This window comes from Sturnira hondurensis, unplaced genomic scaffold (genome assembly GCF_014824575.4).
Source record: "Sturnira hondurensis isolate 20B ecotype Veracruz unplaced genomic scaffold, ASM1482457v3 Scaffold0004474, whole genome shotgun sequence".
NCBI classification, from domain to species: domain Eukaryota; kingdom Metazoa; phylum Chordata; class Mammalia; order Chiroptera; family Phyllostomidae; genus Sturnira; species Sturnira hondurensis.
This window is the reverse complement of record NW_028077105.1, coordinates 1504281-1528200: the sequence shown is the minus strand read 5'-3', so window position 1 is coordinate 1528200 and position 23920 is coordinate 1504281. Positions and strand designations below refer to the sequence as shown.

At 40.9% G+C, this 23920-nt stretch overlaps 1 protein-coding gene across 5 annotated transcripts in view; it reads right to left on the bottom strand.

Annotated features, from left to right (window-relative positions):
- Positions 1-21208, bottom strand: part of REPS1 (RALBP1 associated Eps domain containing 1) — a 77232-nt gene extending 56024 nt beyond the window's left edge. For all 5 annotated transcript variants that reach the window (XM_037045629.1, XM_037045630.1, XM_037045632.1 and 2 more), the window contains exon 1: positions 20810-21208. In XM_037045629.1, the coding sequence (XP_036901524.1) occupies positions 20810-20962 (153 nt within the window). In that variant the 5' untranslated portion in view covers positions 20963-21208. The remainder of the gene's footprint in view (positions 1-20809) is intronic.
- Positions 21209-23920: the final 2712 nt, after the last annotated feature.

The window sequence follows — 23920 nt, the reverse complement described above, 5'->3', positions numbered from 1 at the left end:
GGTCGGGGAACACAGTGAGCTAAGGAAAGCAGGTGTGAAGGGAGCAGCTGCGATCCAGCCCCAGCTCACTGCTGCTACAGAGTATCTGCCAAACGATGACATCCCCAGATTTTTCTAAAGCTGGAAATCTGGAATTTTCTCTATGTTCTCTTTTTAAATGCTACTATGGACTCAAAATCATTTTTTAAAAAATATTCGGACCAACTGAAAACATGTGGACCATCTACCTACACATTCTGTCCCAGAGGATGTTCTATAGCTAATACCAGAAAAACAGTGATAAAATAGTAAATGGCAAAAACTGCAATAATGTTCCTCCAGGTTCTCTAGCGAGCAGAGTGGGAAAAGAAGGTGAGGTCATTTCATGAAATATATACACATATATAGGCATTATTATTATATATTAACTTGCCCTACTTATATAATGGTCCAAGGGTGTTTCAACTGTATGAGACTCCAGATGCCCAGAAAAAACTATTTTCATACCGTTAGTGAGTCATTATATAATGACTTTATATAAGATCTTGTTTTCTGGCAAAGTGACTCAAGGTACCAAGACAACTGAAGAGTAACCAAGGAAATTAATTCAAAAAAAATGCATTATCTCATCCTTCACTGGTGTGTCAGGTATATAGTTCTTACAAACTCTCACAGTATAAATAATACAAGAATTCTAAAACACCTCTTCTTCCTTCAAAAAGCCAGCCACGTCCCCGCTTCAGGAACTCTGCACTTGGTACACTCTATGTCTTCTCCTGAGTTATTTGCAAGCTACCTTCTTCGTCGCTCAGGTCTCAGCTCAAGTGTCATGAGCTCAGAGGCTTCCTCGAGCACCTTACTGGTTCACTTATTTATTGTAAACGTTTCCCAAAAGAATGAGACTCCAGAGAACAGGGAAGACCTCTCATATTCTTATACTCCCAGCACCAAGACAACTTCTGATGCACAGCACCAATATGTTTGTTGGCTGGATAAATTAATAAAATATTTTTAATCAACTTTGCTGTAGTATCTTTCCACTCCTATACAGACTACCAGACAGACAATCCTACAGCACAGCTCCAAATGTTTGTTACATTTTAAAGAACAAACTTTTAGGTCTAGCATTCAAGACTCTTCATAACATAGCTCCAAACTCCCTTCCCTGTCTTATTGTGACCAATCTAGACTTGAACTCTTCTTCCTTCACATTTTCACTTTTCTCTCTCTCACCATATTTCTCTCTTAACTACGTCTGTATGTTAAAATTACCCTCTTCATTCACAACCCACCATAAGAGCCTCTCCCTTCCTGTAACATTTCCTATCCTTCCTACTCTATAAGCAAATGACTTCTTGTACTAGTAGTCCAGGTTCTACCACTTGAGTTACTTCAGTTATTTGTGCAATTATGTTAACCACAGCACACACTCCCTATACCCCCATTCTTCCACTAAACTCCTGGGGGGCAGAGACTGTGATTTAGTCATAATGGAATCCCCTACAACCTGGCATTGTACTTTGCACAAAATAGGCACTTAGTGTTGAAAAGAACTGCGCCCCAATGGTGTTCACACCCTCCTGATTTACCAAATTCAGTTAGTCTCCATTTGAATTAAATCTTTACTTGAAAAGATCATTCTTATCATTTCTTTTAAAATTAAATATTTTCTAGTAATAAACATTGTTTTCTCTGTCCAGGTTGTTTAAGATTTTACATGATCCATACATACCATGTTACTACCACACTTCACTGTGGCAAGGAGAGAAAGTCAAGGAAAAAAGTCAACGACAAAGATAGAGGCATACCCGGTCTGTCCAGAAAAAGTCCAGCCATCATTATTAACGAGAATGGTTTGCACAACATCCATGCAACCTGGCAGCCAAGAAGAGTGGACTAGAATGCACATGTGTGAACAATGACAACTTCACTGTACTAGTCAGTGGCAGTGGTAGATACCATTGAGTGAGCATGTGCACTGTGTGGCTCTTGCATTCAAAATGACTGAGCAAGTACAGCAACGAATCTGCATCAAATTTTGTGTTAAGCTTGCACATTCCTATGCAGAAACCTTTGGATGAAGGCTTTCAGGGAGGATGCAATGAGTCAGCACATATAAAAGTGTAGCACAACGTTTCAAAGACGGCTGAGAATCTGTTGAAAGCGATCCACATTCTGGAAGTCCTGCAATAAGCACAACACTGAGAATGTTGATCGTGTATGGGCTGCAATCAACAAAGGTCAGCGACTGACAGTGGGAAAACTAGAGGTTGACATGGGTATTCTAAATACTACTGTGCCCGAAATTTTGATGCAGGATGTTGGTGTGAAACATGTTGTGGGAAAATTTGTTCAGTGGCTTCTGCTACTAGAGCAGAAGGAACATCATGCTGCAGTTGCTAATGACTTGATTCAAACCAACACCTATGAACCAGATTTTCTCAGGAAGGTCATAACTGGAGATAAACTGTAGAGAACTATTGTGAGGCCCCAAGGTGCCTACTCTCAAGGGGACTGAGGCATCATTGTCCTATGTACAATGTTTCTTGTATTTTCTTCAATATATGCCTCTATTTTTCATATTACATGTCTGGATACTTTCCAGAGAGACCTCACATATCAAAGCCATTTCAGCATGACTTAATTTTCTTTCAAACACTGCTGTCAACACAAACTATGTGGACACACTAACCTCTAGCATTTTCCTTTGTTACAAAAACAATTTAATTTAGATACTTAGCAGAGTCCAACAGGCAAGTGGGTAACTATTATCCATTACTGCATCCATGGCGCATATTCCCATTCCTAAATGATTTTAGTTACTAGTGACCAACTCCACTGCCAAATTTCTTTACTAAACTCAGATCTGAAGTGAAATGCAATCTTACCAACCCTGTCTAGATACTTAGTTGTACTAGAGCATATATCTCAACTCACTTTCACTACATTACCTTCTTATTCAAAACCTTTCATGCTTATTGCTTGGCTTACACAACTCAAAGGATCTTTGATTTCAAGTCTGCTTCCCAAGACCACATTGCTTCTTTGCTTTCTCCTGCTATGATTTTATCTTAACTTTTATGTAAATACACGGGCATTCCCTTAGTTCTTTTTTTTCCTTTCAATCATACCTTCGTACTTCCATTTCACGTTATGAACCACTGTCCTATTTCAGTTAAGGATGAGTTCTTCAAGTCTTTCCCCAACAGTATCCTTAGGTAAAATAAAAAATTGCATACACTTTTATGTTGACAAGAGGCACACATTAATTTTCAGACCACCTCAAAAATAAGAAATGTGTAAAAGCTGTCATAACTACTAGAGCAAAATAGCAACATCAGATTTTCTTGGGCCCTTACCATCTGTATCAGGCACCAAAACATTATATAAGCATTGGATAAGAATCCCCTTTCTATACTACAAGCAAGTAATTTGAAAGAGGTATATTTTTCAATTCAATAACTTTTCAGCAGAAGTTCAAATATATTATATATATTCTTTTCCCCTTACTAAATACTGTGATATTTAAGACTATATTGATAAATATTGGTTAAAAAGGAAATTTAACACTACAACAGTATAGATTACTGCTACTGGACCTAGAAGTTTAATTATATTTAAAAGGCAGATTTTATTGTACCTGTTAAAGAAAAGAATCATAAGAAATGTGGTGAGTTAAATAATCAACATAAATGAGGATTGAGGACAATTTTAGAAGTTTCTAATATGCTTGACTTGAATTTCTGAATAGTATAGGTAATTAAAGAGATTCCTCTTAATAATATTCAACTCTTAACCCTTCAACTATAAATTTTACTTGCTTTGGGCAATATACACTCCCATTGACAGCTTACTATGATAAGAGTAGTATAAATAGAATAAATATTTTATTGCTTATAATCAGAATGTCATTAGTTATCTAAACAAATAAAATACTTCTGATAGCCTCAAAATGTAAGGACTTTCTTATATGAAGTATAACTGCCTATAAAGTTTGTTGGTAGTTCAATTAAAGTCCCAAATTCCCAAATAAAATGATTTTTGGTATTATCTATATTAACAAAAAAGACCTTAAAAAAAAAGACTGAAGTATAGATTAAAGGTAAAGAGAAAAACAACAAAAATGAAACAGAACTTCCAAAAATACCACAAACCATCTAAAACTTAAGCTTAAAATAGTAGTATTTGTCTCTGGAAAATATTGGAGCATGGGGAGAGTCTAGTAAAATAAATCTGGCCAGTAAACTATACTTAGGGTGACCATAAAATTTACATCCAACCTGAGACATTTGCAAGAGTGAAAGGGAGCACCATTTATAGTCACGTCTGGGCAAAAGGCATAAGTAAGCTGGTACTGTCTCAAGCAAACCCATTAAGCCAGTAAGATGCATAAAACAACATGCAAAGTCAACATTTACAATATATCTCCTTACAATATGCCATATTAAATATTAATTTTTGACTAAGGAGTACTGTTTTTCAGGAACCAGTTATTAGTACTCAAACCCTCCTGTTTTCTTACTTGGAGACCTAACTGACTATTCTAGAGCCTCCTATTTAATGAAAAAATTTAAGTAATAATAAAAGGTAAACATTTAAACACTGAGCCAGACATAATTTTAAGCACTTATAAACTAGCTCATTCAGTTTTCATAATGAATTTTTTCATTGAATTTATTGGGGTGACACTGGCTAACAAAATTAAACAGGTTTCAGGTGCACAGTTCTACAGCACATCACCTGTACACTGTATTGTGTTCACCACCCAAGTCTTGTCTCTGTCCATCACCACTTATCCCCTTTACCCTCCTCTGCCTCTACCTCCCCACACTATTGCTCCCTGCACTGTAATCACCACACTATTGTTCCTAACAGAAATTTTTCTCCCTGAAAGACAGGGACCTTTATCCCACTTTTACCGATGAGAAAACTAAAGCACAGACAAGTTAAGTAACCCACCCATAATCAAAGTAAGTGGGGAACCTGAGGATTCCAGAATGTGTGTTTACCTACTGCATTATGTCACCTCTACTGCTCCTTTGGTGGGAAGACTTGGGAGCCCGTGATTTTTCATAAACACATAGAACACAGTGAAGCTCTGAATTGTCTGCAGTCAGTGAGTAGAATCAGACTGGACAGGTTTCAGAACCTGTGATATAATTTCTGGTTCATTTCTTTACCAGCAGTCAGGCAGTAGCAAACCCTGACCTAGGAATTTTCTATTATTTGTGATAAAGAGAAACCCATTCATTCCACTATTGTCATGATGTTTTAATTTGTGCTATGGGCTACTGTGTTATTACAGAGTGAGAATGACAATGATGATTGCGGTAACAGCTAGCATAAACGGTGTATATACATGGCAGGTGCTCTTCCAAGCACAGTAGCACATTAACTAGTATCATTCTAACAACCGTAAGTAGGTACTGTTTCACCCTGGTAAGCTTGCTCAAGGATACACTGTAACAGAACCTGGATTGAAACCCATGCTCTTCACAACTGTTTTATTTTATGAGAGATCCTATTTTCCCAGAAGTAAATTAATATAAGTTGTATTATAAAGGAGTTCTATGCTATTATCATAAAACAAGAGCTGTTAGTTTTTGGTGGATAGGTCACAGAATCAAGTTTTGATAACTGCTTGTTATGTAAATATAGCTCACTCAGATACCTCAAGTTTCCTAAACAAAATAAGAAGGTTAAATTCTACATCTAATATATTTTATAGTGCAAATAGTATTTACCTGAATGTAAATTTCATAGTCTATTACATATGATGTAATAGACTGTAATTGTATGATGTACATACAATTATATGTACAAAATACCCTCTGAAAACTATTTCTGCCACAGTACCAGACATTATTAGCCGTGTGCTCCCTTTTAAAAAAGTGACACAGATGTATGTTTAAATATGAATTGTTATGTTGAACAAAAATATAAGGTGTTAAATTAATTTGTGTTGGGGATTTACGTGGGAATAATAAAGTCATTTGCTAAACCTCGTCCTACAAATCAAGCTCCAAAGGAACAAGATCTGGTGTGAAATTCAAGAATCAGTATTTTTATTCTATGAGTGTTTATGATGGTTTTTATTAAATATTTGGTAATAAACTTTCTGTATTCTAGTTTGTTACTGTCCTAGGCTCAATATTTCACTTTGCAGGAAGAGTGAAATATTTAACTATTTAAAAAGAAGTAAATAATCTGGCTTACTGTACTTGTTTTATAACCAACATTTTAGGAACATAATACAACGGTAAGAGGTAAGAGCTAACAGCTTTATAGCACTAGTGCAAGGACCAGGGACTCTTCCAGGTATTTTGTGAATGAATTTAGTCCTCAAAACAGTCCTATGAGGCTGGTGCTGTATTATTCCCAATAAGTAAATAAACCAACACCCTAAGACACTAAGGCCCAGAGCAGTTAAGTACTTGCATGAGGGTAAGAAATCCTTAGAATTAAACTGCATCTTTAAAATTCTACCAAAGATTTTTTGTTGAATAAGTGAGGACAGAAACAAACAAAATAAAATAGATGATGATGATGGAAAACTACCATTTAGAGTGGTATACCAGTACTTATTTAAGACAATCCTCAAACAACCCTTAAAAGCAGTCATTGTTATAGTCATTTCACAAATCAAAATAGTGAGGCAATAGGAAAGTTCTTGCTCAAGGTCAAAGACAAGGAAGAAGCAGGGCCAAAATGAGCCCAGCTTTGTGAAGCTCCTCAGCCTGGCTTTTTCCATTCTGCCAGTGTTTCCCAAACCTTCAGACACTAGCATATCACCTTCACGGATTCTGCCAAGTCCATGGGCCACCTGTACTACTACGTTCTTAGTATTTCTTCTTTAGATGAAGACTTTTTAAAAAGTTAATAAAATTTATTTTAAAAGGAACTTGTATTACAATATAAATGGAAAACATGTATCACTTGAAATAGAAGGTAACAAAAACAATAATTCAATGCAAACACTTTTTTTATTTTAGTTATTTAATTTTTAAAAAATTGTATTTGTTTACTTTTAGAGAGAGGGGGATGCAGGGAGAAAGAGAGGAAAAGAAACATCAATGTGCCAGACAAACATTGATCAGTTGCCTCTCCCATGTCCCCAACCAGGGAACTAGCCCCTGCAACCCAGGCATGTGCCTGACTGGGAACCAAACTGGAGATCCCTGGGTTTGTGGACAATGCCCAACCCACTGAGCCACACCAACCAGGGCAAAATCATTACATAATTTCAGCCTAATACCACTGTCTGCAAAATTGTCTAGTGACTATATCAAAGCCTACTAATTCTTTATTGAAAGAGTAACCTGTGTTGGAAATGCGTTAAAAACTTACAATAACCAAACTTAAAAACTTACAAGTACCCCAAATTGTACTCAATCAGATTTGAAAACCAGTTGAGAAGGGGACAGCTCTCTCACAACTTGCTTGCACATCTTGTTGGGCATGTATCCCATCCTTTAGAGAGAAATCATAAAGCTACTCTACTGCCTCCCCTTAATTCAACTATGCGGCCATGTCTGCAAACTTTCTTGCACTTAACAACATTTTTGAGACTGCTTTAACACAAAAGGAGGCAGAGTGGTTAGTTATTAAAATCTGTAACGTTACAAGAAGGCCTCATCAAAATGCTCTCAAAACCTCACACATCCCTGTTCTCAAGGAAGTTCTAACCTAGCTGCAAACAAGACATACAATTGAAATAGCTAGACCATGATGTAAGGCTATAATCTTACCTATCAAAATGGTTGGTGTCTTGAATGAACACAAATTTGCCATCAGAAGGAGCTGGATTTGAATCCCAACTCATGTCAAGCACCTAGCCTCCGGAGCCAGGTTTCTCAGCTGTAAACCAGAAATAGTACCTGTTCTCTAAGTTTAAAATTAAACATATCTAGCCCTGGCTGGTATATCTCAGTCGATTGAGTGATGGCCTATGAAACAAAGGGTCGCTGGTTCAATTCCCAGTCAGGCACATGCCTGGGTTGCAGGCCAGGTCCCGAGTAGGGGGCACACTAGAGGCAACCACACATTGATGTTTCTCTCCCTCCTCCCTCCCTTCCACTCTCTAAAAATAAATAAATAAAATGTTAAAAAAAATTAAACATATCTAAAATTGCTCAATGCCTGGCCCATAATAGGTGCCATATGATTAGTAAGTACTCGTTACTCTCACGAGTTGAAGATAAGTTTATTGTGCATTCAAAATATTTATGAAGGAAGAAAAGTCTGATATGGACCTTGGAAAATGGACATGTTTCTGGTTACGTCAAAACAAGATGGCCATACTGGGCGTGGAGGAGTGGGGCTGGCATCCATAGATCAAAGCAGGGATTGCAGTGTTGACTGGACAGCAAACTGGACAAAGCTAAGGTAGTGAGGGCACTAAATGCCAGACTACACTGAAAACTTGAGGAGTGGCATATAATTTTTTAGAAATTCACTTACTGGTTCCCCAGCAATTACAGAAAAGCTGGTTAAAATTTAAAAGGCAACTGTAGTAGTTTAGCAACGAGGTGGTCAGGGCTTGGATAAGTAATACAAAGCAAAGAATGGGATGATTAGCTGAGATCTTTCAAAGAAAAGAACCTCATAGGCTATATACATAAGGAAAGGAGTTAAAGCTGACCGAACAAGAGGACACGCAGTGGGAAGACAGAATGTTAAGGACATATGGTAACATATAATTTAGCATCATAGTGAACAAAAGAAGAGATACTATGCACCAAGAAGTTAGTGTCAACTGCAAGGGAAGTGGTAAAACAGATGAAGACCTAAGAAAAAGGCTATTGGATTTGCTGACTAGGAAAAAAGTGAACTTTTAGAATATCTTTTTTAAAGGGGGGGGTGGGAGAAGGGTAATGACAGAGTTAGATTATTCAAGCTTAGGGAGGGTACAGGCAGCAGAGAAGAAATCTGGGTCATTTGTTATTCGGCAATAAAAGGAAGAAGAAAAATAGGAAGACAGCAAACGGGTAGACAGGGTCAAATGAACAACACAGGAAACAAAAAAGGAACACTATGCAGAAACAACCATGATACAATACAATTAGTAACTATGACAATTCTGTTTTTGTCATTTGTTAGGTGCCAAGTAAGAAACACTAAGTTTGCACTGGCTTCAGGATCAAGTCTTGGGGGAATCAGCAGAAATGTGATTAGGGAAGTAAAAGATTTCTATGTCTAGCTAGGGGTTCAAAACTGTGGATAGCAGAAAATCTAACCATAAACTCCCTTCTTCTGATTATTAAATACTTAGCTTTTTAAAGGCAGGCACAGAATATAGTAGGCTCTTAGATTTCAAAGGTTTCCCACCTGCCGTTTTCACTATTATGTGAGATTTATATGGACCGTGACAAGTAGTATAATTTGTAACTCTGACGTGTCCAGAGTATCAGTGGCCTGTGCTGAGGAATGTGCTATCCCTGAGTGATACCACTGTGAGTTGCCCAGCTCCCTCAACTCTACATGGATTTGTGGTCTTCCACTTCGCCAGGCATGCTGCAAGTTGACAGAAGCTTTATGACATTTAATAAAAGGATGTACAATGCTCCAAGATAGGCAGATTCCACCACAATTTATTTCTTTAGTTGCCAATAAGTTTCCAGTTTTGTTTCTTTTTAAACGTACAGTCACTCTTCTATAAAATCATAGAAAATAGGGGAATGGGAGGAAACTGACAATGTTGGTCAACAAAGCAGCAAAGTGAGAGAGCTCAGAATATTTTTCCTGTTCTTGCCACCTCCTTCTTGTCTCTTCTCATACTTAGAATGCTGACTGGGGTGGGGAGAGAGCACCCACAGTGCTAGCAGAGGAACACCCAAGGCTGTAAGCTCCGCCACGCCCTTTTTACCTCCCTGGGTGAAGAGCCCAGAATTGCCTTAACTCATCATCCCAACTGCATCTACAAATGCAGAGCAACAGCAGGGCTAAGCAAGGGGCTCGCTCTAAAAAGCTGGTTATTTTCTACACATCTACTATGTGCTTTTGCTGCTCTAAACATTGTGAGGTCAAGAAAGAAAACAAAATACTGAATTTTATTCAGTTTGCTTAAACTATTGTTAGGAGGTAAAAATATTGGAAAAGCAGCTAAGCAGTGACATAAACAAACATAAAAAAGGCAATATACAGTGCAAAACACATTCAAAAGGATGGCAAAATGAAAGTCTCCGAGTGAGGGTGGAGATGTTCAAATTAAATTTCCAAACCCTACAAAAGCTAAGTCACAGTGTGAAAAAGCAGGATGGAAGCATGGAAGTTGGGGGAGGGTACTGCAAATGAAAAAAGTAGCATGAAGAAAAGAAACTGATAAAAACCAAGTAACTGTGAGAAGCAGAAAACAGATTTGCTGGGTTGGAACACAAAGTCCGTGTTAGGAGAATAATAAGAAACAAGTCTGTGAGATTTGAGGGTGAATTGGCAGATACCTTTCAAGGCTGGGTGGGCATGACCACTCGGATTTGATATGCTTTCCCTAGTATCATGCATTTTATGAGAATGCTATGCTTTCCCTGAAAAACCACTGACCTGCTCCCTTATTTAAATTGGTTGTCTACCACTACCTGTTCATCATCAAGTTCAAGAACAGGAAATTATACTTCTGAAAGGCAGAGAAACTCATGAGTTTAGTATTAAAGTAAACCATGATATCTTACAAAAATTAAGAGAAGAGCCTTAAGGTACAGTACCTTAAAGTTATTAATATACATGCTCACTATATTTGACTAGAATTACATAACAACTTCAAAAGCATTCACTAACATACTCACAGTCTAATTGAAAGATCTATACAATCTGGTCTCAGAGGTTTCACACTGTTCAAAAGGCCCATTCACTGGCATGTGGAACGTTTAGAGTGGTGTGATAAAATAAAGAGGTTAGGCTAGGACCCCTCAATGTTCTGATGAGAAGTGAAGCCCTGAGTGCCAAATTAAACAGTCCAATGTGTTTCGGGTGCCGACCATGAACAGAGGGGTATGAGGGAAAGCAAGGATAAGCTAACACCTGATTTCAAGTTGCTTGCCACTGATCAAGAGAAAACCCGAACAAGAGGCTAAAAGTACAAGATGAATACAGGTGCGAGCAGACAGACCAGTGTGGGAAGGTTACAAGAGGGTTATCTTTATCTGGTTGAGATGATCGGCGAAAAGTCCAAAGAAGTAAGGTATTATGCAAAAACAAGGTGGTATTTTTGTAGTTTTTGAATTATTATTTCAAGTACCTTTCTAATTCCATGAAAGACAATATAATTGTATATAGATGCTTCCTGATGATTCAGATTATTTACAAAATATACCTGGTATAAAAATTATGAAGGAAACCAAAGGACTAAAAAAAATGGGTAAATTTGCAAATATCTCAATATAAAAAAGAAACTCATCATGAGAGCAACCACACAACTGTACTCTTGGGTCTGGCTTGTTACATTTTTTACATTCGTCTTCGTTGTAGCATTTATCAGTAATTCATACAACAGTATCCATTGTGTGGTTATACCAGGTTATCCACTCACCATCTGATGGACTTTTCAATTTCTGACTATTGTGAATAATGGTGCTAACAGACATTTACACTTCTTTGTGTGCACATTTTCATTTCTCTTGGGTAGATTCTAACAGTGGAATTGCTGGTTCATATGGTAAGCATACAAATATATACAACAACATGTCTAAGTCCATTTTTTAAAACATACAGCTATCCAACTGTCCCAAAACTACTTGTTGACAGACTATCCTTTCCCATTTGAACTATGCTGGCACTTATAAAAATAACACTGCTTAAAAATCTTCTCCCGAGGATATGTTTACTGATTTTAGAAAGAGAAGAAGAGAGGAGAGAAAGAAACATCCATGTGAGAGAGAAACATCTATCGGTTGTTATGTGCCCTGACCAGGAATCGAACCCGCATACTCTTAGTGTATGGGACAATGCTCCAACTGAGATACCCAGCCAGAGCCAATCACATGTTCTTGATGACAGATTATAGCTTAATTTTTATATTAGTTGGGTAAGTCTCCTAATTTGTTTATCTTCAAAATTGTTTTGGCTATTGCAGGTCCTATGCATTTCCTTATAAATTTTAGGATCAGCTTGACAATTTTTTTAAAAAAGTCTACTAGGATTTGGTTGAATCTGTAATCAATTTGGGTGGAACTATTAGCTTATTATTCAATCTTCCAATCTATGAACACAGACCCTCTCTCCATTTATTTAAATCTTCTTTAACTTCTCTCAGCAGTGTTTGTAGTACAAATATCTTGGTGCTTCTTTTACTAAATTTACTCCTGAGTATTTTATTCCTTTTGATGCCACTGTGAATAGATTTTTTTCTTTCTTTCACATTCAGGTTATTTCTTACTACTGAACTGTTAATCTTGCCTTTGTAGAAAAAGTAGAGGCCATTAGGCTAGAATATCCCAATTTCTCTCCTCCAAACCTATATACCACTTGCCTCTATATGTGTGTTCTTACTTCTTCCCTCTTTATAAAATTGAGGATGATCCATTCCCTATTATAGAACACTCTCTGTGCAGTCAGGATTCTGACCTTTGTTGTTACCCGAGGACTTTTCTCATCGTCCTTCCCTCCTTTATTAATCCTAACAACTGAAACTATGCTTCAGTGATTCTTACACGCAACAAAGACTTCCTTTATATCCTCATACATCTCTAGCTTCTACCCCATACCTATTTCCTTTCAGAGGCAAAAGAAAAAAGAGGAAGGAAAGAAGGAACCTATACATCAAATTTCCAGTCCTGAGCCACTGTTTATCTCAAGTCACTTAAACCTGGCTTTCATCTCTATCAGTGACTGATGACCTGTAGGTTGCCAAATCCAATGGACATACTTCTGCCCAAATATTCTCAACCTCTAAGCCAAACTCAATATAGGTTAATATTCTTTTCTTGAAATACTTGCATTACTTGCCATCCATAACACGATCCAATGTACATCCCAGTTCCCCTAAACACACCAGGGCTGTCCTTCCTAAGCCGCCTTCCTAGCGGCTTCCCAGCTTACCAAATTTGCAGTGTTCCCAGAGCTTCTATTTCTAACCAATTCTGTACCCTCTAGTCTCTTCCTCAGAGATTTCACTTATTTTCACGGCCTTAAATATCATTAATACACTGATTATCTTCAAATTGACATCTCCAAGCCAAATATCTGAGTTCCTCAAGATTCGTTCATCCTCTCTGATAGAGGCCTACTTGACAATCTCACAGGCTTCTGAAAACTCAAGATTGACAAAAGGATACTGCTGATTTCACCATTTTCCCTCCACCAAAATCAAACAAACAAAAAACTCAAAAAACCCATTCCCTTCTCAGCCATCCAATAATGGCAAGTTCCAGCAACATCCCTGAGTTGTTCGCTTTCCCTTAAGTCCTATATCCAATGCACTTACATGACCCCCTATTTCTCCCACCCCAAAATACCTCAAACACATGCACCCCTCTCCACCCCACTGCCGCCCCACTGATGTAAGCCCCCATGCCTGCCCGAAGTGCTGCATCACCACCGGCCAGCCTACTGCACTTCCGCTTGCCCCAGTGCCCCTCCTCTGTAAGGCAGGAGAACCTTTACAATTCGTAATTCAGATGATGCTATCTGCTGAACAAAATCTGGTAGTGCTTTATAGTCCAAACTCCTTATCGCCGTGCACAAGGCTCTATAGCCATTTCCTCCTCTTGCTCGTAACGCTACAGCTTTCCATTTCCTCAAACACATGAAGCTCTTCCCCGCATCAGGCTTCTCACTTGTTGCTCCTGCGGGTGAAACACCTCCTTATCTCTCCCTCACTCCATGTCCGCATCTCCTCGGAGAGGCCTTCCCTTATTTCTAAGTATGTTCCCTCGTTTCCCACGATTCTCTATTAACTGTACACAGTGTTTTTCCTTTATTACATTGGCATGAATTATAATCCATGAAGGCAGGGAAGATTTCTGATTTGTCAACACTGCATATACACCCCAAATATAAACAGGAACCACAAAGAAGTATTTATTGAAAATATACAAAACTTTATGATGATACACGTTCATTCAGCATTTCACAGATCCACCAGCTCTTCCTTAAAACCTTCTTATGCAGGGGTCCATGGAGGGAGCTTGACTAGGTTGGGGGAAGGCTGGCAACCTCAAATCACATGTAAATTTTGTGTAACTATTTTTTCTAAGCAGATGTGTGTGCCAGGACCTCAAAGGAATCCACAACCTAGAAGAGGTTAAAAGGAGATACACAAATCTAATAAATTCTAGTTTCATTATTTAACAAGATAGACTCAAATTTAACATAGTCAATTCTTGAAACAAAATGGAGATGTAACTTTTTCTGAAGCCTAAGTCCTATAATTTATCAAATCCCAATGAAATATGGTGTGGTATGAACTTGAAAGATTTCTGAGCCAAACTTATTACAACCTGATTTTTTTTTTTGCCATACCTTCAGTGCATGCAACCCATCAGACATAAACTCCTTACACAGAGGTAAAGAAGGGAAAAGACAAATGAAGATGCGCCTATCACAGGAAAGACTACAGAAAATGAGACATGTATGAGGGAAAACATCAGAAACGTCAAGTCCTATCACCCATTTAAAATTCTAGATACCTTGAAGAACTAAGCACCTAAAAAGCCTTTGAAATTCCCCTATTCAACTCTTTCCCCCAAATATTAAAAAATCAATTCCAGTGTCCAAATCACGAAGCAACTAATTTCCAGTCTGTGTGCTACTTTCTTAAAGTTGTGGCTAGGGGTACCATCCCCTACACTCTTGTATGAAAATCCAATCCGATCATTTCATGCAGTGAGAACTAACACCTAGACATGAAGTGATCTGCTCAAGGTCACGAAGCCAGCTGAAGACAGGACTGGAACGTGCCTCCCCTTTCAGCGCTCCTCGTACCAACCTCTCATCCTCCTTTACAGCTCCTCACAGAGCTTTGCATGAACTTCCAAAATACCAACACTAACTGTGTGAAACAGGGTAAGGAACAACAACAGAAAGACCAAAAGTAACACAATATGATATAAAAAAGAGAAAAAATTTTGAACTATAACACTACAGAAAGCCATTGAGACTTTTTTCACAAACCATGTAGAGGCATTGAGGGGGACCCACAAAAACCAAGGATTTATTTATTAAAAAATGTGTATCTATTCTTACAAATTTAAACTTCAGTCACCTTCAAATTACCCTCCGTTTGATGCAATGCGCCTACTGAGATGTTTTTCCCACTGCCCAAAACAGTTTTGGAACTCGATGATTTTGACACGGTTTAGTGCTTCTATTGTTTTTTGTTTCACCTCTTCCACAATGGCAAAACATTTTCCTTTGAGGACTTTTTCATCCAGGGAAATAAAAAAAACTGCTGAACACTCAGTGTGGTTTGGGCAGGTGTGCTTATAAATTACCCATCATGAAATGGGAAATAAACAATCTTCAAAAAAATCACTGAGGCTGAAATGCAGCCTCTCACAACGCCAGCTGGTGCACTGGTACAGATGGGTTCCTAGAATACTCACCTACTCGGGGAAGCCTGCGCTACAGGAGGCCTGCCCTCCAGCATGTAATTCTGGGTATTTCTGGGTGCCCCCCAGTGTTTTTCAACTATATAGAAGAAAGTGTCTAAGGCAAGATTATTTTTGAACTTTCTTATAACTATTTTAGTGATTCAGAAATTACAAGTGAACATAATCACTATTCCAGAAGAACAAACCTGACATTTATTTATTTGTATGAGTTTATCATTTTCAGTGCGTAATGAGGCTGTTTCCCTCTTTTAATCCTATCACTAATGAGTAGTTCTTACAATTGAGCAAATTTTAAGAGAAAGACAAAATGGTTTGTTTCATTGTTGTCACTTTCCCCCCATTAAATTAATGAGTCATTCAAATATTCTACCAAGATATCGCTCAACACAAATGATCTAAAAGACTTCTCAGCCTCATTAATAGAGTGCATTGTTTATAACCTTCAATAAAGGAACAGTTAGTACTGGAAACTTCTGTCAAGTTATTATGTATTGAAAATCTGTATGACATTTCAAAAACATCTCCCTACATGGAGCTTTTAAGTAAAAGCTAAAAAAACACGGTGTGGTAAATAGTGTATCTTCCCTAATCTTTAAAAATAAATTACTTCTGGAAAAAAATATTTTTTAAGCCACTGAATATTTTCTTGCAGAGCAGACAGCAAAATTCCTTACAAGTGGATCCTAGGAGACAGATTTTTCTTCCCCTAATCCTGCTCCTTTATGGTGTAGAGCATAATCCTATCAAGTGTTAGCTAATTGCTTTGTGTATTGCTACACTGTCTCCAGCCCCCCCTCCCTTAAACTCAAAACAGGTTTTACTCTGCTATTTTAAACAAGCATAATTGATGAGCATACCTTAAGACATTTGACAGTTGCAGTAATGTCAAATTGCGTATGTGTGTCCAGGTTACCAACTACAAAAACCTCCCTATTTCTCTTAAGTGGCTATGTTTCAAGACATCACCATACATAAAACTATTTACTACGTGCAGAAGAAAATCCATATACATGTAAATGGGAGGAGAGACTCTATTCGCTAACAAATTATTTAATTTCTCTAACTATCAAGTTCCTAGTTAACATCCACTTCAGAGCTGTTGCAAACATCAAATGAATTCCTCCATGAAAGTTATTTGCCCGGTAAAAAGAACATAATAAGCACTCAATAAAGGCCAGCTCCTTCCTCCTTCAGTTCTGGGCCCTCTGTTCTTTGTTCCCAGGTTCATTCCCCCAGATGACTCAGCCATCTCATGCTTTTATTAGCGAATGCTGAAAACTACTACATCAGTCAAAGTCCTGATGTGCACATGCATGCCCAGTGTGAGAAGCTATCTGTCCCTGCCCCGAGATACTTAGGTGATAAAGGAAGCAGTGACCCCAACATCTGGACTTCACTGTAAGAACCAGCACTGAGGTGGACAAATCTCCACTTGTTTCCAACTATCTCCTGGAAATTTGCATTGCTATCTCAAAATGCTTGAAATCAAATTCATGATTATCTCTTTAAAAATCAGGCCCTCTTCCAGTCCCTTTTCTAACTGAGTGGGGTCCAACAGAACATAATCCTTGCCCCATTCTTTTGTCATCTCGATGTTGGCAAGTGTACCCGCATAACCTCTACTGTTCCTCTGGGCTCACTTTCTGCCCCCTGCCACCACGAGTCCAGGTCAGACTGTCTCAATGTCAGCACTATTGACATTTTGGGCCAGACAATTCTCTGCTGTGGGAGTTTGTTCCCTGCATTGTAGGATGTTTGGCAGCGTCTCTCACCTTTATCCACCAGATGCCAGTATAACTGCTCTCACCCCCCTCCCCTCCCCCCCAGTTATGACAACCAAAAATGTCTGCAGACAGTGCCAAATGCCTCCCGGAGGACAAAGCAATTGCCCTCACCAATGCCTTCCCTCCTCCTACATTTGAGTACCTAGGCCCAGTTCCTCACCATTTCATATATGCATTTAGAGAATCAGTCCCCAAATTCATCTCCAGTTTCTTCCTTCTAACTCCTGTCCCACTGATCTCCTAAAGAATTCCTAAACCCCTGATTGGTGTAGCTCAGCTGGCTGGGCATTGTCCTGCAAAGCAAAAGGTCACAGGTTCGATTCCAAATCAGGGCACATGCCTGGGTTGCAGGTTTGGCCCCTAGTCAGGGTGTGTACATGAGGCAGCCAACTGATGTTTCTCTCTAACATCGATGTTTCTCTACCTCTCTTCCCCTCTCTCTAAAAATAAATAAAATCTTTAAAAAAGAAAGACTTCCTAAAGCACTGCTTTTTATGAGTCCTTTCTCTTACATCTACAACTTTGTTACCTTCACAATTAGTTGAAAGCTCTCCACCCAGCCTTGATAATTTGGCTTCAATTAAACATTATCCCACAGAGCACCTCACACACTGAGTACCTAGCAGACCTTTAATAACACAGACCTGTTTGTTCAGCCAGCCCCTCCTTTTCTATTCTAGTGTGGTTGCTCCGGTTTAGATGCCCATTACCTAGCAGCCATTCCAGACCACTGGGTGAGTCTCCTTCCCCAGCCTCTATTGTCCTCCTCACTCAAAGTCAAAAATGATCAATGAGTTTCCACTGCTTACTGAAATATGAAGTCTTCCATCTGTTCTTTAGAGTCTTTCCTAGTACAGTCTAGCTCTGTGTTCCATTACCCCGAAAACATACTCTACCTTTGGCACAATCTACCGGCTAGTCCTTGGAAAGGTTCCTACACTTTCCACCTTTGGTCATGTTTTTTCTGTGCCTGGCAGTCCTCTTAATCCCACTGCCCTCCCTCCACACTAATTTAAAGTCCATCTGAACTAAGAAGCTTTCCTGCTCATACTTGCTGCGTACCTTTCCTATGGTACTCACATTGTGCTTTACACTACACATGTATTCCTGTAGTTTGCAAGGTCCCTGAGAGCTTACTCCTTTGATGCTGTGGGATGCCTGGCCCAGTGCTACACAGATAACTCAACATCACACGTGCGTTTCCCCCTTTGAAAGCAAAGGAGGGCTGCGTTTTCAGGCAATCTCAAACTGCCTTAAGGGAACTAAATCCACATTCTCTCCCATTTGTCTCACGTTTTGTGTCTTCAGCCAATTTTTAAGTAAACTGCCTTCAAGATACCCAGATTGCTATTTAGTATAAATTACTGTAAGAGTTCTGCTTTAAGGAATTCCGATAGCTTCCAACTTGTAACTGAATCCAGAATATTTATGCTATTTAAATTCTCTCTTTATATAAACAGGCAACGGAAATTTATTTTTCAATGTTAATAAAATTAAGCAAAACATGGAAATAACTGGATTGGATTAAACATATTTCAAGCAAAAGTTAATTAATGCTAATTTGTCTATCCTAAGTAATACATTCAAAGTCCTAAAAAAATGAGTCAGTTTATTTCAGTTCTTCCACCCCAAAGACATAAACCAAAACAGAACATGGGAGATCTCTCCCTAATTTTAGTTCCTAAATGACCTGAAGGTATGTTTTGTTATTTCTACAGAAAGATCATGTTCTGACCAGACCAAAACCATATGAAGACAGTATCCCTTAGCAGGGTCAGCAACCTAGAGGCCCTGTTTTACATGCCCCTGAGCTAAGAATGGTTTTTACATTTTTAAAGGGTTGTAAAAACACAAAGAATATGGGACAGAGACTGTGGCAGGAAAAAGCCTAAAGCCCTTTTCCTTGTTCAGCAGCACGAATGTGAGACTCCTAGTTGTTTGCATGTAAGACACCCAGCTTTTCCTCCCAAGTTTTTAAAAAAGCAATGTAAAACATACAAGATTGTGTAAAAAAAAAAGTACTCATTCAACTTAGTCATAGTTACTGCAAAGGTAACTTCTAAAACAGGCCTGTGTGGATTTTTACACTTCCCAGAATTTTTGTTAGAAAGAACTTGACTCTCATTCTAGAAATGAGCACAGTTAGGCTTGAAGAGTGAAATTCCTGACCCAAAGTCACCGTGTTAGTTCATGACAAGGTGGGGTCCAAGACCCAGGCCTCGAAACCCCTGATTTCTCCTCTCTGCAGNCTCATTCAACTTAGTCATAGTTACTGCAAAGGTAACTTCTAAAACAGGCCTGTGTGGATTTTTACACTTCCCAGAATTTTTGTTAGAAAGAACTTGACTCTCATTCTAGAAATGAGCACAGTTAGGCTTGAAGAGTGAAATTCCTGACCCAAAGTCACAGTGTTAGTTCACGACAAGGTGGGGTCCAAGACCCAGGCCTCGAAACCCCTGATTTCTCCTCTCTGCAGTCCACTGCATCATAACTATGCTTTTGGCTTCAAGTTTTGGAGATTCGGACAACTAGCTTCAATCACCACATAGATAAGAGCTTTGTTCTTATAACAGACCTGTGGTTCCTGATAGGCTGTTTAGACAGACGCTTACCAGCAGCTATGAATCATTGAACAGTAACATTAATGCCCACCGCATACATTAGATAAGAACTTCTAGGAAAACGGAGGTCCTAGAGAAAGCTTACGACTTACTCCGCTGCTCTAGTGCTACAGATTGAGGCAAATAGGGACGTCTGACCTCCAGCTGCTCAACGCTTACCTCCCAACCCAAATTCACAACTTTCACCAAATGTTACCTACCGAATGCCAACTGAAAAGCTGTCCCATTTACATCACTCACACGCCGTACTATAAGCTCTTCCCAGATCTTCTTGAGAACCACTAGTTAGAAGTTCAAATTCTTTAATCTCCCTAAGTATTTAGCTTCCTTAGAAAAACTGCTTCTTCGATGTCTAAATCTATAAAACCCACTTGCATCGTGTCTGTTCGGTTTATTCCGGAATTTTTTAAAAGACATTTTACCTATACTAGTGACTTTACTACAGTTTAGGAACCGAAGAGCTATGTATATACCGAGACTAGGAGTCAAAGATATGGTCACAATCCAAGATCCTTCATCCGAAGTTGCTCTCCCAGGGTTGAAAATCACAGATTCTGAGGGAGAGCCGAGAGATTCAGGTCTCCGGCTTTTCAGAGATAATAAAAACACCCCCGCCCCACCGCGTCTCTGTGAGACTTTTGTCCTCTAAGAGCGACCCCCTCCCCCTCGACCGCGGCCCGAGTGCCGGCGGCCCGGGCACCTGCGGCCCCTGCCCAGGGCGGTGGAGCCGGGGGGAAACCCGCCCACCGCAGGCCCTCCTGGAATCGGCGCCCACTCCCACCCTCCGGGCGGACCGCAGGAGGCCGGAGCGGCCGGGTAGAGACCGTTCGGTGGCCCGCAGACTCTCGGACGCTGCGGGAGACGCGGGCGGCGACTATACCTGGAGGACCACGTCGTTGGGCAGCTGTGCGGCCCGGAACAACTCCAGCACCCGGCCGTTGGCCGCCACCTTCTTGGTGCTCTCGATGTCGCAGTAGGAGAAGAGATCCGAGTAGTATTTCTGCTCCGCATCGCTCAGCGTTAAGCCTTCCATCTTCTTCGCCTCCGGCTCACGGCCGCCCCACCCCGCATGCAAGACCCCGGGCCCGCCCCACGACCCCGGGACTGCGGGGACTGCGCGTGGCCCGGCTTTCTCCTCGCCCCGAAGCCCCCGGGAGCCCCAGCCCCGACCTCACGCGCGCGCGGTGCACCGAGCAACAGGGCCGGAGGTCGTGAGGAGGGGGCCCGGCTCAGCTCGGCGCGCCGCCGCCTGCGAGGCCCCGCGCAGTCCCGGGCTCCGCGCGGCGCGCGGCTCCGGCTCAGTGGCCGCGGGGAAGGAGGCGGGGGCCGCGGCGGCGCGAGGCACTGGCGGATTCCGCCACCGCCTGGGCTGCAGGTTCGAGTCCCCCGGCTCTCCTCCGCTTCCCCCTAGGCTTTTCGCCTCGGTTTCCCCTTCCGTCCACGCCCCCGGAGCGGCAGCACTTCCCGGAAAGTTGTGGGGTTTCGAGTCTAAAGTTTCGGGGTCTCCAGGCTAAACGCGGCCGCCGCTCTGCCTCTCTTCGCCGCCATTTACTGCGCTCCGGCCCGGCCCCCAACGCGCCCGCACCGCCACTGACAGCGACCGCGCTCCAGACCCGGATGTGAGGACGGGAGGAGAGAGCGCGAGAGGGAGAGAGGAACACCCACCGGGCTGGCTCGGCCGCTCCCGGGAGAGGGGGCCGCAGCGCCCCCTGGTGGCCGGAGCCCGGCGGCAGGGGGCCGACCAGCCAGCGCTCCGCCGGACGCGCTGGGACCCCCGGGGAAGCCAGGACAGGGGGCAAAGGCCTGCGGCTCATTGAGATCAAGAGAACTTAGAGATCCAGGTTGCCGATTTGATTGTTTCAGAGCTTCTGGCACTCATGGTTGAATAAACATTCGATTGAAAAGGGACAATGTTCAGGTATTGTATCCCTTCGTACCTTTTTGGTGTCAGAAGTTTCTGAGAGTCAATTCAGCATTTCTGTGCGCTCTGAAAGGCTTTGAATACCCAGTCCCTTTGGGAACTCTCCTTAAACAGGCACTAACACTGCGACTTACGTAACTGCCAATCTTGTTTTAAGCCCTCTTTACCTGAGAAACGAAACTGGCTGGCTAGAAGGAAAACTGACAAGCTCTCTTTTTTGTACAAGGTCGTTCTGGTCACCAGGAACTTCGTGCTGTGTAGGTTTTTACCATCAACTCTGTAAACCTTCCTTATCTCCCTTTGTGGGAGTCATGGAGTTGCACTGTTCTGTGTGCACCTTTCTGACAGAGAGGGTTCTTCAGATAACTCAAGCAGATCTTAACAAGCGTTTATATGTAACAAATACGAAGTCTTTCAAAAACAGCAGCTGAGACAGAATTACAGTTTTGGTCTTTTATTTATTTTGTCTCTGCGTGTTGCCCCCCAGGGTGCTAATCCTGCAAATTAGTACAGATTCACAGTCCTTTAACTGCAATTCGAAAACTCAAAAAGCACTGTAAACCCAAAGCTTGGGGGTAACTCTTGGACAGCAAAACCTGAGGTGCCTCATTTGGAGACAAAAATCTTAACTCACAGGAGGCTATCATGCCACTCAGCATCGGTATTTATTCATTTTACTCCAGGCTTTAATGGGATGTTAATATATACACTGTTAGACGCATTGCATTACCCCTTCTTTGTTTAAAAAAGATGAGGGACTGTGGAGCTCTGAATATTTTCTAACTTGAGTAGTAGCATTTTATATAGATACAAATATAATTCATGCCATGAAGCTCAAATTTCCCTGTCTCTCAAATTTTCAGTGTGCCACGGAGATGCCTCCCATACCTCTAACGGGGCACCTGCCAGAGGTGATCAGGGCCCCACAGACGGCCTGTCTTCCCAGGGCACGAAAGGGCGGAGCACAATGGGGTCGGGACTGGCTCAACTGCCTTCAGCACTGGTTTTCTTCACCCCCTTCCCTAGCCCTTGAAGGTCTTCCCTCCCCCAGGGCCGTCCTTTCTGCCACCTGAATTAGTCTCCCCCCAGACCTTTGCCCTGCTTGTGCTCTCACACCGTTCAGGTCCCTGTTCACATACCACCTCCTCAGAGAGACCTTCCCCCGACACCTGACCTAAAATAGTCCTACCATGGCACTCGACCCTCTTACCTGAATTAGTTTCCTTTATAGCACTTTTTACTACCTGACATGAAAGTATATATCCATTTAAATTATTTTTTAAAGATTTTATTTATTTATTTATTTATCTTTAGAGGGGAAGGAGAGAGGGAGAGAAACATCAATGTATGGTTGCCTTTCGTGCATCCCCTGCTGGGAACTGGCCTGCAGGGAACTGGCCTGCAACCCAGGCATGTGCCCTCACTGGGAATCGAACCATGATCCTCTGGTTCGCAGGCCTGTGCTCAGTCCATTGAGCTACACCAGCCAGGGCCCATTTAAATTATTAATAGCTAATAATTATGGAGAACTTAGTAGATTTCAGTCACTGTTCTAAAACTTAACACTAATGGATTACCATGTTAATCGCAACAACCCTATGCAGTGGGCACTCTTAGTATTTTTATTTGACGGAAGTGGAAACTGAGGCACAAATGAGATAAGTAAGTTAAAACTCCCATTGTTATTAAGTGTGTAGATCTAGGATTCAGAATCCAGACAGTCTCAGCTCCAAAATCACTGTCCTACAGTGCCCTTCTCACTTGTTCATTAAGTCGTCCCCCACCCCCACCATCCCTGTGTGTACCAGAAAACATATGTTCATTGCCATAGCTCCAAGGCCTAGTGTGTGGCACACAGCACCCATCAAGAATTTGTTGAATAAATAAAGGAACAAATGATATGATGAGCCAGTCAATTTCGTGACCTCCTAGTGGGTCTCCCTAACTCTAGCAACCTCCAGCTCCACTTCTCTGTAGCGAGCTACGATAATTATAGGATTGCTTCACTTCGAAGTTCTGGGATTCTGAAATTTCCTTCTCAGTCTGTAACATGCTAGCCTTTTACCCTCT